The following is a 14659-nucleotide window of genomic DNA, read 5'->3' as shown; positions in this document are numbered from 1 at the left end:
GAATTGTGAATGGAGTTGAACAATGCAATCAATGAACAGCTCCACTTCTGACCTTATGATGGAGGGAAGGTCATTAACGAAGCAGCTTAGGATAGAGGACGCTGCCTCTGAGGAACTCCTCCAGTGATGTCCTGGGGCTGAGATTGGTCTCCAAAAACCACAACCATCTTCCTTTGTACTAGATATGACTCCAGTCACTGGAGAGTTTTCCCTGATCCCCATTGACAATACATATATGTGGAGTAAACAAAGAGTCCAGGAAATAGAAAGGCTTTTGAAAGCCACTGATGGGGATATGGTATTGGGCAACCGAGAAATATCAGATACCATGAACAATTTCTTTATATCACTTTTCATGGACGAAGCTACTAACTGTCACCAAGGAATAAGGGTTGATTTTTTTTTAGGAAATGAGGACATTTTAAGGACGACAGTAATTACTGTGACACAAAGTCACTAAAACAGTGAAGGTACTGAAAGAGGATAAAACTTTGGGCCAGATGGCCTGTACACAAGGGTACTTAAGGAAGTGGCTAACAAAGTTGGTTATGTTCTGGCAGAGACCTTCAGAGAATCATTAGAATGGGGAATTATACCAAAGGATTGGAGAAAAGGAAACATAACACCTATAAGGGGAAAATGCCTGGAAATTATAGCTGGCAAGCTGATATCTGTTGTGGATAAAATATTAGAGACTATCCTGAAGAAGGGTATCAGGAAACACTTAGAGAGGGCGAGTCAGTAATGCTTTGTGGGGAGAAAGATCAATCTGAAATCTTAAAATTCATTGAGGAGATGTCAAAGCTGTGAGTAAAGAGAACTCTAGCTATTGTTCATCTAGACTTCAGCAAGACTTTTGATAGTTTTGTCTAGGAGATTAGTCCATAAACTAAAAAAGCACAGAATAGAGAATAGGTCAGCAAGTATTGAAGTAGAATGGCAACTAGTTGCATTAAAGGAGCTGGGTCACAGTGGCAGGAAGTGACTAGTGTAGTGCCCTGAGAATCAGTGCTCCGACCTTTGCTAATCAGTGATCTGGAAGTAGGAATAGCAACAAAACTGTCAGAATTTGCTGTTGGAACCAAGGTGGGGAGGGTTGCAAATGATGAACAGCAAGATGATCAGGTACAGAGGATCTAAATAGGTTGGGAAGTTGGGCTGAGAAATGGCAAATTAAAGTTAGTATCAACAAAACATTGATGAGAATGCACTACATAACTAATAGTGTCATCTATGGGATACAGCACAAGAAAAGGATTTGGGGTTATTGGTAAACAGGCACTGAAACTGTCCAGTGTGTACAAGCAATAAATAAGGAAAATATTTTCATAAGAGGGAGGGTAAATGGACAGATCAGATATAACTTTCACACATAGATTGGTGAATATTCTGGATGAATGTCTAGGGAGGTGATGGAGGCTGATTCTGTTAGTAATTTTAGGAAGCTGAACAGACATTTGGTGAGAAAATTAATTGAGGGTTATAAGTACTGGACTGTGAATTCTGTTTTTAAAATCTGAGATGGCCAGATGGACTGAGATGCCCTTTCTCGTCCTGTGCATTCCAATGTTCCTAAAGGCTCAGTTACCCTTTCCCCTCCACCATCAACAGCTGGACCATCCCCCCTAACCTGTCCCAGGTGAAGTTCCCGAGGAGGAACCCCTTCGATCACAAGGCCGTCAGACAGTGGTTGACATGGAACGTTCTGAGTGTCCTGCAAGGAAAGGAGAGGGTGGATCAGATCGCGCTTTTCTCCGACCAGATGGTCGATGCCATTTGGCAGAATGTCTTGTCGCCAGAACTGACCAACAGGCACCGGGATGTAGCCTGGATGATGGTGAGAAGGGCCTTCCCAATGCGGTCCTTCCAACACGCACGGAATCTCAGCACTGCCCTCGAGGCTGTGGCGGGGCGGAGACCATCGTCCACCTCCTGATGGACTGCCCATTCGTGCAGAGGGTGTGGAGAGAGATGCATTCGTATCTGTTCCGGTTCATCCCCAACAGTTCGGTAACACAGGACCCTGCACTCTACAGGCTGTTCCCCGGGACGCACACCGAGACAGATATCAACTGCAGCCGGAAGACCATCAACTCGGTGAAGGAGGCCCTTTGGTCCGAAACCTGCTGGTCTTCCAGCTGAAGGAGCTGTCCACGACCAAGTGTTGCCGACTGGCACATTCCAAGGTCCAGGAGTACGTACTGCGGGATGCACTGAAGTAAGGTGCGGCCTACACAAAGGCCATCCCACCTTGTATTGTACAGCATGCATTATAAGATATGTACTGTGTATAAATTGTAATATTGAAATCCTATTGTGCACCATCCCTGTTGTATTGTTTTGAATTGTATCGCCTTGGAATTGTGGTATCCTCAAATTTTATGAAATAAAGTATATTTTGAAATATAAAAAAGATTGACATATTAATACTGTGCACTGTAATGATATTTAAGACACAAAAGGTTAATCTGTGTGTGCGCCAGCGGTGTTTTATTTTTCTTTAAGGGAAAGATTCTGACACTGGTGTCACGCGTGAAACCTGGCAACCTCCCCATGTGCCGATGTAGGCAGAATTCCTGTATTTATCAGCCTGGCTGAATTTCAACAGCCATGAACAAATTGCCTTGAAGTCCCAAACTAGCAATCGTCATGGCAGCAAACCCAACACACCAAGGTTTTCTGCCTCAAACACCAAGCAATAAAAGTGTACAATAACAACAAAACCTGTGTGTTTATAGTGTTCAAAGCCGTGTAATAATGTGCGCTGTTGCAGTACTGCGTGTGCTGGGCAGGAGGCAAGACCTTCACAGATTCTACCTGGGCACCAGGTGCTTCTCACCTGGACAAGTGCCAGGTTTCAGATCCTCCCAACAAACCAGGAAAACGAAACTCGAAAAAGAGCCGGAGCGACTGCTGGTGCGATACGGCTGTGGGTTCCTGAGTGAGAAATTCTCTCGAAACTCACCCGAATTCTTTCAGTCTCGATTTTAACTACATCGCAAACAGTAAGTACAAACTGATCTCACTCCCAGCAAACTGCATCCCAAACTCTCCGGGTTACAGGCCGTGTGGAGTTCAACTCTGATGATTATTTGGCAGGAAGTGGAATAAAGATGTGCTCGAATTTCTAACCAGTCTGACTGTAACATTTTTAATATTACGTGTTTGAGGATCACCCTTCTAATTACATTTATCTAATGGGCTGTAATCTAGAGCAGGTTAATGTTATAATGTAAAGGATTAATAACCGCGGTTGTATTAATTCATTCGTTGTGAAGGTTCTTAGGGTCACTTGAATCTCTCCAGTGCCGACCCTGATTACCAGCTTCCGCTCGGAAGGTGCTGAGGCCCGGCTGCAGAGTACGGCGCGCACAGTATGGCTCGGCACAGTACGGCACGGAATAAAAACAGAAAATGCTGGAAATATTAAGCATCTGTGGAGAAAGTAACAGAGTTAACGTTTCAGGTCGAGGACCCTGAATTCTGATGAAAGGTCACGGACCTGAAATGTTAACTGTTTTTTTCTCTACAGATGCTGCCTGACTTGCTGAGTATGTCCAGCATTTTCTGTTTTTGTTTCAGATTTCCAGCATCGGCAGTATTTTGCTTTTGACAGTATAGCACAGCACAGTACGGCACGGGACAGTACAGCACAAAAAGTAGGGCACCCATAGCATGACACAGCACCGTACGGCATACATTACAGCCCAGTACGGCGCACACAGTTCGGCACATACAATACGGCACAGCACGACACACTGTACGGCACGGCACAGTATGACTAGGCACAGTACAGCACACATAGTAGGCACGCATTGTACGGCGCACACACTACAGCATGGCATACAATACCGTACACACTGTACAGCACAGCATTATACGGAAAGACATTGTACGGCACACACAGTATGGCACAGTAGTGCATGGCATAACGCAGCACAGCACGGCACCAGGTCCCACTCACCTATCACCCCATGTCCTTGATGACCTACATTGACTCCTGATCCCCCAATTAATCTAATTTAAATTTCTCAATCTTGTGTTTAAATCACTTCATGGCCTCACCCCTCCCTATTTCTGTAACTTCCTCCAGCCCTACAACCCACACAACTCTAGTTCCTCTGACTCTGGCCTTTTGTGTACCTGTCCTCACTTTACCCCACCATTGGCAGTCATGCCTTCGGTCCTCTAGGTCGCTCACTCTGGAATTCCCTCCCTAAACTTCTCCACCTTCAAGACCCTCCTTAAAACCCACCTCTTTGACTTAAGCTTTTGTCACTCCTCCTAAAATCTCCCACTTTGGCCGTGTGTCCATTTTTGTCTGTTTACCCTCCTGTGAAACACCTTGGGACATTATTCTATGTTAAAGACATTATCTACATTAAAGACATTATATAAATTCACGTTGTTATTGGTTGAGAAAGGTCACTGGTGACTGTTTAAAGAACAGAGCTATCACATCACCCATAAACAATAGCTCCCATTTAATAGGAGAAATGTCTGACTCCCAGTAACAGACTCATGCTGTAAACTGGAAGATCCGAATCTTTCACCTGCACCTTTGTAATGGATATGAAACTGGCAGAAGTTGTAATTAATTCAGCTGGGTGACAAAGAGAAGGGTCCCATTTCCATCCATGGTCTGTGCTGAGTTGGCTGATGCTACAATCAGTACCTGGAGTCAGGGTCACTGCTCCTGATCTCTATCCAGTGACCTCTGTTGGTAAGTACATGAGTGTGGTGGACATTGCGTGAGGACAGAATCAGGATTGGATGTGAAGGCAAACATAAAAACTCTGGCAAAATGACTGAAAATAGAACAACATTTCTGCCTCTTCCAATCATTTTATTAGTTTGCTTTGTGGGATTAAGGCTCTGTTTTTAAAAGGTATTTTCTTTCCTTCACCCATCCACTTTCAGAGTGTCTGATTTTTAAGTTGGCTCTGATAATTTCAAAAATGTGAACTAGACACCACCGATTGTCTTCATTGTAAAAGAAAACATGTTTGTTCCATTTATTTTGTTGTCTTCTGATGTGGAGGCAACACCAGAACAAGGCATTCTACTCCCTCCGACACCATGCTTGCTTTTCAGACTTGATGAATGATTGTGATTCTGTTTATACTGAATGGACTGGCAGATGCTGTGAAATTATTGTAAAAATCTGTAATATTGGTCCTCCAGTACTTTGTTCCAGAAATAATCACAGAGTAACCATCTGAAACCGTATCATTAAATAGATTTCTTTCAGATTCCAGCACCCTGGGTGATTACCTTTGGTTTGCTAATTGCTTAGAAACTTGGTTGTCATGGTTGCAACTGACATGTATAACAGGTTCAGCAAGGCACACATCCTAAAGTCCAACTTTGAAGGAATCCAACTAACCACTTAAAAGGTGCAGTGTCTTCAGGAAAAATAATATGGTAAATCTTTTAATGTATTTATACACAGTGCATTTCAGCATTTAAACTCACAATTCCAGCACTTGTGCGAGACACAATTATACACAGAACAATATGTAGCTCACTGGCTCTCCCTTTCCCAAATAAAGGTTTAGGATTGCAAAGCATTTTCCGTTAAAGTTGCTGCCCCATTAATATTTAGTGCACCGGATAACAAAGTGTTCATTGTTGAAATGGTTATGTTACAGGTTTGTTTGTAACTCAGATCTATTTATTGTTTAGATTATTGTCTTGCGCTCCACCCTCCACTACCCGCACCATGTTACACCTCACTCCTAGTCTACAGGCTGGCATGTTTTGGATAATCCTACTCTATGTCACTTGTTCCACCAGAAGGGTTTTTTAAAAATCAGAAACCCAGGTGAGGGGCTAAGGCCCATAGTGCCGGATACTAGTAAGGCTGGAAAGGGTAATAGTGAAGACAAGGTAAATCAGGATTTCAGAAGCCATTAGATTATAGAAGGGCTGGCCAGGGGAGTTGAGGAGTTCAACTGTTTTGAGGTACTGAGACAGAATGAAGTGAAGGTACCTCCCCCGATGACTCAGTTAGTTCAGAACTGAATTATAACAGGAAAGTGCCAGGTTCTATCCTTCACCGGTGCTGAGTTAGCTGACGTCAGCCAGTTCAATTGTGATGCTACTCATAGTTCAATAGCTTGCATGTGAAGAATGGCCACTAAGGTGAGGAACATAAGAACATAGGAGCAGGAGTAGGCCATTCGGCCCCTCGAGGCTGCTCCATCATTCAATAAGATCATGGCTAATTTTCTACCTCGACTCCACCTTCCCGCCCGATCTCCATATCCCTTGATTCCCTTAGTGTCCAAAAATCCATCAATCTCAGTCTTGAATATACTCAGTGACTGAGCATCCACAGCCCTCTGGGGTAGAGAATTCCAAAGATTCACAAACCTCTGAGTGAAGAATTTTTTCCTCATCTCAGTTCTAAATGGCCAACCCCTTATCCTGAGACTATGACCCCTAGTACTAGGCTCTCCAGCCAGGGGAAACAGCCTGTCAGCATTTCCCCTGTCACACCCTCGAAGAATTTTATATATTTCAATGAGATCACCTCTCATTCTTCTAAACTCCAGAGAATATGGGCACATTCTACTCAATCTCTCTTTATAGGACAACCCTCCCATCCCAGGAATGAATCTAGTGAACCTTTGTTGCACCGCCTCCACGGCATGTATATCCTTCCTTAGGTAAGGAGACCAAAACTGTGCACAGTACTCTAGGTGTGGTCTCACCAAAGCCCTGTACATTTGTAGCAAGACTTACTCACTCTTGTACTCCAACCCCCTTGCAATAAAGGCTAACATATCATGTTTTCCTAATTGCTTGCTTATTCTGCATGTTAACTTTCTGTGATTCGTACACAAGGACACCCAAATCCCTCTGAATACCAACATTTACTAGTCTCATACCTTTTAAAAAATATTCTGCTTTTCTATTCTTTCTACCGAAGTGAATAATTTCACATTTCCCCACATTATACCCCATCTGTCACCTTCTTGCCCACTCACTTAACCTGTCTATATCCCTTTGCAGACTCTTTGTGTCCTCCTCACAACTTACTTTCCCACCTAGCTGTGTATTGTCAGCAAACTTGAATACATTACACTCGGTGCCCTCATCTAAGTCATTGATATAGATTGTAAATAGCTGAGGCCCAAGCACTGATCCTTGCGGCACCCCACTAGTTACAGCCTGCCAACCTGAGAATGACCCATTTATTCCTACTCTTTTCTGTACGTTAACCAATCCTCAATCCATGTTAATATATTACCCCCAATCCCATGAGTTCTAATTTTGTGTAATATCGCCTTGTGTGGCACCTTATCAAATGCTGTTTGAAAATCCAAATATACTACATCTACTGGTTTCCCCTTATCTACCCTGCTAGTTACACCCTCAAAAAACTCTAATAGATTTGTCAAATATGATTTCCCTTTCATAAAACTGTGTCAACTCTGCCCAACCATATTATGATCTTCTAAGTGTCCTGTTACCACATCCATAATAATAGATTCTAGCATTTCCCTACAGGCTAACTGACCTATAGTTCCCTGTTTTCTCTTTCCCTCCTTTCTTGAATAGCAGGGTTACATTTGCTACCTTCCAATCCACGGGGACCATTCTAGAATCTAGGGAATTCTAGAAAATCACAATCAATGCATCCACTATCTCTGCAGACACCTCTTTAAAAATCTTACGATGTAGGCCATCAGGTCCAGGAGATTTGTCGGCTTTTAATCCCATTAATTTCACCAGTACTTTTTCTTTACTAATATTAATTACTTTAAGTTCCTCACTCTCATTAGACCCTTGATTCCCCACTATTTCCAGTTTGTTTTTTTATGTCTTTTACTGTGAAGACAGATACAAAATATTTGTTTAACTTCTCTGCCATTTCCTTATTCCCCATTATAATTTCTCCTGTCTCTGCTTCTAAGGGATCCATTTACACTTTCGCTAATCTCTTCCTTTTTACTTTATTGTAGAAGCTCTTACAATCTGTTTTTATATTTCTTGCTAGTTTACGCTGATATTCTGTTTTTTCCCTCTTTACCAATTTCTTAGTCATCCTTTGCTGATTTCTAAAACACTCCCAATCCTCAGGCTTACTACTTTTTTTGGCAACATTATGAGCCTCTTCTTTTAATCCAATACTATCTTTAACTTCTCTAGTTCGCCGCGATTGGATCACTTTTCCCTTGGAGTTTTTATTTGTGAAGGGAATCTATATTTGTTGAGAATTATGAATTATTTCTTTAAATGTTTGCCATTGCCTATCTACCATCATATCATTTAATCTAATTTCCCAATCTACCTTACACATACCTACATAATTGGTTTTGTTTAAATTTAAGACCCTAGTTTCGGACTTAATTATATCACTCTCAAACTCAATATGAAATTCTATCACATTATGTTCACTCTTCCCCAGAAGATCCTTTACTATAAGATTACTAATTAACCCTGTCTCATTGCACAATATTAGATCTAAAATAGCCTGTTCCCTGGTTGGTTCCTTGACATATTGTTCTAGAAAACTGTCTTGGACGCATTCCATGAACTCGTCCTCCAACAACTTTTGCCAATTTGGTTTGCCCAGTCAATATGAAGTTTAAAGACCCCCACGATTATTGCATTACCCTTGTTACATGCTCCTCTAATTTCCTGATTTATACTCTATCCAACACGACAACTACTTTTAGGGGGCCTATAAACTACTCCCATCAAGTGTTTTCTGCCCCTTGTTATCTCTTAGTTCCACCCAGACTGATTCTACATCCTGATTTTCTGAGCTAAGATCGTTTCTCACTACTGTCTTTATCTCATCCTTTATCATCAGGGCTACCCACCCACCCCCCACCCACCCCCACCCCCACCCCCCCCCCACCCCCACCCCCACCCCCACCCCCCCCCCACCCCCACCCCCACCCCCCCCCCACCCCCACCCCCACCCCCCCCCCACCCACCCCCCCCACCCCAACCCCAACCCCACCCCTCCAGAGACACAGTATCCTAACAAGAGGGTGCCTCTTCAGGCAAGTAGGGAATCACAAGATAATTATGGATGAGGAAGGCCGTTCAGCCCATCTTAGTTCACGCACCCAGAAGTACCTTGTAGTCCTCCCATTAGAGCATCTGCTTCCAGTTCTCCATCTGGGTGACCATTCCATATCTTGGTCACTCTTAGTGTAAAGAATTCCCTCATATTAGTCCTAAATTTGCCTTTCATTAGTTTCAACCTATGTTCCCTTCCTCTACTCTCTCAGTAATAATATTCTATAATTAGCCTTTCTATTCCCTTAACTACCTTATTTATGTCTGTAAGATCACCTCTCAGATGCCCCTTTTCCAGGCTGAAGAGCCCAAGTCCCCCAGTCATTCCCCGTAACTCTGACGCCTGATACTGGGGATCAGCCTCGGGGCTCCTCTCTCCACTGCCTCCAGCGCTCAGATATCTCCCTTGTGCCTTGGTAGACCACAGCTGAACACAGTACTCAAGGTGCAGATTCACCAGAGCTCTGAACAGTTTGAGCACAACCTCCTCTGACTGATTGCCAATGTAGTTCAGTATTCTATTGGCTTTATTCACTGATGCTCAGCATTGCTTGGATATGTTTAGCTTCAAGGCTGCTAAGACTCTTTGGTCTCTTTCAGCTTCATCTTTAGTTATTTCAACACCATTTGTGAAGTATGCTTGTTGTTTACTTTCCTTCCTATGTGCCCATACCTTGTCTGCGTTACATTTCATCTGCCACATAATTATTTTATCCAATTGACTCATTTCTTGGAGAATAAAAAAGAAATAGGCAGCGTAATGCAATGGATTGTAATTTCAACACAATTAGGGTGCAGGGAAACCGAGGCAGAGGTCCACATGGCTGTCGCAGGAAGTGTTCCTCAGTCTACTGCAATAGGCCTGCAGAATAGGCCTGTGGTAGTGGATCTGCAGGAATCGACCTATCCACTGCGGCAAATTCTTTTTCTTGCATATAGTCTCAATTTCTATAATTGCATGTTTAAATTTAGTTCAAAAGTTTTACTCAATTTTTTTCCCTTGCTTCTGATTTCTGATTTTTGCTGGGTACGATTCCACCGGTGCTCACTGCCCTCTGGCTTTCATTCTTCACAGGTGAGTCAAGACAGTGAGTACTCACGGGCTAATCAACAAAGGGGCATCAAAGCCTCACATAGGAACAGAAGTAGACTATTCAGCCCCTCTAGCCTGTTCTGCCATTCAATTAGAGCATGGCTGATCCGTACCTGAACTCCATTTACTTGCCATTTGTCTATTTCCTTACTGATCCTGTCTATGCCAGATGTCGACTGATATGCAGCAGAAGTCACTGAATGGTTATGAGTAGGAGACTTGCTAATTTTCCCCTCCTTAACAGGAGCACAGAGGCTAATGGCTGCACCCCTACCCTTGCCCAAACTGAATGGCAGCAAGTGTGAGGTCATCCACTTTGGATCCAAGAAATAACAAATCGGAATAGTTTCTTTATGCTGAGAGACTAGGAACTGTGGAGGAGCAAAGGGATTTGAGTGTCTACGTACACAAATCACTAAAAGCTAGTGCACATGTAGAAAAAATAATCAAAAAGGTTAATAGAATGTTGGGCTTTATCTCAAGGGGGCTGAAATACAAAGGGGAGGAAGTGATGCTTCAGTTGTATAGAGCCACGGACAGATCTCATCTGGAGACTGGGTTCAGCTTTGGGTACCGAACCTCAGAAAGAACCTTGGAGGGGGTACAGTGCAGATTCACCAGGATGATACTGGGGCTAAAAGGGTTCAATTATGAGGACAGATTGCATAAATCTGGCTTGTATTCCCTTGAGTTTAGAAGGTTGAGGGGTGATCTCATTGAGGTGTTAAATAGGAACAGGAGTAGGCCAATCAGCACCTCTAGCTATTTGCCATTCAATTAGATCATGGCTCATCTGTACCTCAACTCCATTTATCCACCTTTTCTCCATATCCCTTGATACCCTTACCCACAAAACTTTATCGATCTCAGTCTTGAAAATTTGAATTGACCCCCAGCATCCACAGCTTTTTGGGGGAAAGAGTTCCAGATTTCCATTTTCCTGATTAAAATGTGCTTCCTGATTTCACTCCTGAATGGCCTATCTCTAATTTTAAGATGATGTCCCCTTGTTCTGGATTCCCTCACCAGAGGCTTACTTCTGTCCCTACATTCCAGTGGCAGTGTTTTAAACCACTGAGCCACAGCATGTGTATTCTTTCTTTCAATGAAGAAGTTGATTGCTCGTGTTGTGTGCATGGTGGTAAATGCCTGCAGAAGAAGGCGCCACTGTTTTGTGGAATGTCCAAAGCCTCCCTGAAGAAGATTTAAGTCATAGGGTTGGCACCATCAGGCTGTGAAGAGCAGATTTAACAGGAATGAGAACAGTGGATGCAGATATCAAATGGTCATTGTTTCTAAATCGTTATTTAAGTTTACAGATTCAATCGCACCAGCTGTTGTGAGATTGGCAGGATCAACGAGATGGAGTTTGCCAGTAGTCATATTTACATCAGTTGCCCAGCCAACAAAAACCAGACAGAGCAACCAGATTTCTACAGAAACCATATAACAGGGACTATGAGGAATTTCACTATTGGTAAGTTCCTGTAAATAATGATTATTTTTCAGATATATCACATGACAGTGGTGTAATTTCTGTGAAATTTCGACAAGTTGTTTTCAGAATTGCACTGTTGCATTGGATAAAAGGTTCTTTGTATAAACTGCATCCGATTGCAGAAAGTTGTATAGTCATTGACTCAAAGTCATTGTGAATAAGGGAATTTTTGATGCAGATCTTTTCCAACAATATAAATAAAGCGCAAATCCCAAAGTGTGACTTCTGGTCAGAAATATTACCTGCCAAATAACAAGCTCACTGTTGTCTGGGTTTTATTAATCAAGAAACTCAGGTTAAAAGGTCAAAGCCCATGGTATAGAATATTAGGAAGATTGAAAAGAGTAAATGTGACGAGATAAATCGGAAAGCAGTGATTTGGTGTCGCCAAGCTTGGAATTTACAAGCTTGTAGATTGTAGAAGGAAGATAGACTGAGTGAAGACAGACCGAGTGAAGGTCCTGGGAAAGAATCAGTTTGAGTAGGAGCCAGCACAATGAGTCAAGTGGGTAATTTAACCTAACTAGACTGGCAGGAAACGGACAGGATTGGGTCGGCCACCCGTTTTATCCCCCCCCCCACCTGATTTTACTCTCCATTGGTTGCAGTAGTGGAATGGAGCAGACCAGCAGCAGTTTCCATTACTGCAGCGTCTCAGGGTGGGCATTGAGGCCCCAAATTTACTCAGACTATTTAGTCGAGGATTTGTTGACTAAAATCTGGCAAAGGAGGATGCATCCTTTTGGCCCCAAGGGAAGATGGTCCATGGATGGCATGATCCTGTGGGCAGAAGCAGCGGGCTGGCACACGGATTTGCTTTCATTGAAATGTTTTTGAGGGTGAATTTCTTCAGGATAGTTTCCACCCCATTGCCAGAATTCCAGGGGAAACCCCATTTATACATGAGGGGAAGCCTCGAGGAAATTCACCCCCTTTATCATTGATGTGATATGTACAAAATGATTTGAGGCAAGTTGGGGAAATGCCCATGAGAAAGTGTAACAGAATGCTTTCCAATGGCAGCCTTGCTAGTTGTGGAGGAGAGCTAGTCAGCGAGAGACTGAGCTCACGTAGTTGCCAAAGGGAATCCGTGTTGGCAGGACTGATCTTGCAGAAATTTTGCATCTTACTTACCCGAAGGTGTCCATTATGAGCTCTGCCTACAGCTGAAAAGCAGCTGATAACGCATTTTCCTGTACATGTTCTTCCTCAGTCATTACCATGGCAGCCGTCTGGCCTGCTGGCCTTGGTCACCTTGTATTTTCAGTATGGGTGTCACGAGTTCAGTCAATGGCATCTTGAAACTGAGGAAATCCAGACACTCTGTTACAACTGACAGCCCACTCACATTAAGACCAGGCAGCAGGGCACTTACTGGCTGACTGGAAATTTAAATTGTAGGCAGCAAGCACACCCGCCCCAAGCTGGCAGGATCCACCTGAGGCCTGAGCGGGGGAGCAGTGATGGCTTTCCCCACCAGGCCAAACCTCCCGGGAGCTGCATGGGAGGGCCAGAAAAGGCCCAGCAAGGCACTTACTTTGTGTCAGGGACTGTTTCCCTGCATCCCCGGGCCTCCTGCTGGGCGGGCAGCTGCTTCCGACTGACTTCCCAGCTGTTTTGGTTGGGAAGTCCCCAAGCGACATGTTAATGGGCGATTCCTTGTTACCCCTCCCCAACGGCCATACAATTCCGCCTCGGAGTTGAAATCGGCCCAATGCTTCTGTTACCTGCTTTATGTAGTGGTAATTACTCCTTCCATCCATCCTGCGGTCCCCCCTCCTCCTCCTCCTGACAGAGGGAGACCCAAGGGAAGCCCCATTGATTACTAAAATACACAAGTCAGCAATATCCTCCAAACAATGTTCTCAGCAAACAGCCGATAGAAACATTAAAAAAATAAAATAAAGCCGTTTTCTACAGCAAAGTCCACTCTAAGGGAGGCCTTTATCTATTCGACTGCTTCTGGGCTGCTAACAAGCACCTGTCCAATGGAGGAAGTGGTAAACCCACAGGTGATGGATGGGCCAGTGACAGCCCGCCTGGCCCGGCCCGGCCCCGCCCCGCCCATATTGGGCTGGCTGCTGTTGCCTTTCCCGTGCTATTTTCACCCCGCCCAATGACGGTAATTAAATGAATCTCTAGGGTTTATATTATTGCGGCCTTGAATCGCAGCCGCTTAATTGCCGAACTTACCGTAACTACAACCAGCGCTTTTTTTCCTGTATCGATAGGTGAAAGTCCGGCGCCTGAAGAGTGGAATCCCGCCAACGTCCCTCTCTACGACACGGCAGAAGGCGGAGACCCGAAGGCCGGCCATTGGAGCCTCAATATCTTGTGCTCAGCAACCGCTAATCTTGCTCAGAAACCCGCCCCTGTCTACGATAACAGGTCAGGCTGTGGCCCGGACACCAGCTTACCGACCCCCGGCAGCAGAGCCGCTGCGCAGCCGCTCTACGATGTGCCAGAAGGTTCCGGCAGTTACTATGACAACAGGAGGGCGTCAGCCTCCAGGACAGGGCCGAAGCCGGCGTACCCGCCTCCTCTGCCACCCCCGCGGCAGCGCCATGGTAAGGCCCCCCGCACACACCCCGCTCTGGGCGCTCTCTGGTGCTTGCACTGGAAAGGAGATTTCCCTCTAGTAGGGAGAGCACTCCTCCTGTCCACACCTTGCTCCATTTAGTGCCCAGCGGTTTTTAAGATCAGTTGTTTACATTTAACAATTTTCCCCGTTCTCATTGTTTCCTTGCGCCTGTGGGCATCCAGCTCAGATCATCTGCTGACTGTGCTCACAATGTCCTGGCTCTATCCGATGGCACTGTGTTTGTGTGTGTGCCAACATGTGTTTGTGTCTGTGTCTGTCTGGCTGTTTTTGTGTGTGTATGTGTCTCTATGTACGTATGTATGTCTGGCTATGTGTGTGTGTGTCTCTGTTCGTGTCTGGCTGTTTATCTATGTTTCTGTGCAAGATATGACTTTCAGCCTTGACTCCTGATATTCTAGAGTGGCTCATATCCTGCTCCTTGTTTAAG

General features: G+C 44.3%; 1 protein-coding gene and 1 long non-coding RNA gene across 3 annotated transcripts in view; one reads left to right on the top strand and one right to left on the bottom strand.

Annotated features, from left to right (window-relative positions):
• LOC137305443 (uncharacterized) overlaps window positions 1-14096 on the bottom strand; it is a 52103-nt gene extending 38007 nt beyond the window's left edge. Inside the window, exons 1-2 of the long non-coding RNA XR_010958714.1 lie at window positions 13824-14096; window positions 12765-12934 (exon numbers count right to left, since the gene is read on the bottom strand). This is a non-coding gene — a long non-coding RNA (uncharacterized lncRNA). The remainder of the gene's footprint in view (window positions 1-12764; window positions 12935-13823) is intronic.
• Window positions 2876-14659, top strand: part of LOC137305442 (circularly permutated Ras protein 1-like) — a 114935-nt gene continuing 103151 nt past the window's right edge. Inside the window, exons 1-3 of one of the 2 annotated variants that reach the window (XM_067974263.1) lie at window positions 2876-3005; window positions 11445-11609; window positions 13862-14197. In XM_067974263.1, the coding sequence (XP_067830364.1) occupies window positions 11495-11609; window positions 13862-14197 (451 nt within the window). In that variant the 5' untranslated portion in view covers window positions 2876-3005; window positions 11445-11494. The remainder of the gene's footprint in view (window positions 3006-11444; window positions 11610-13861; window positions 14198-14659) is intronic. The other variant, XM_067974262.1, reaches the window with a different exon arrangement.

Source organism: Heptranchias perlo, chromosome 40 (genome assembly GCF_035084215.1).
Source record: "Heptranchias perlo isolate sHepPer1 chromosome 40, sHepPer1.hap1, whole genome shotgun sequence".
Lineage (NCBI taxonomy): Eukaryota > Metazoa > Chordata > Chondrichthyes > Hexanchiformes > Hexanchidae > Heptranchias > Heptranchias perlo.
This window is presented reverse-complemented; position numbering and strand designations above follow the sequence as displayed.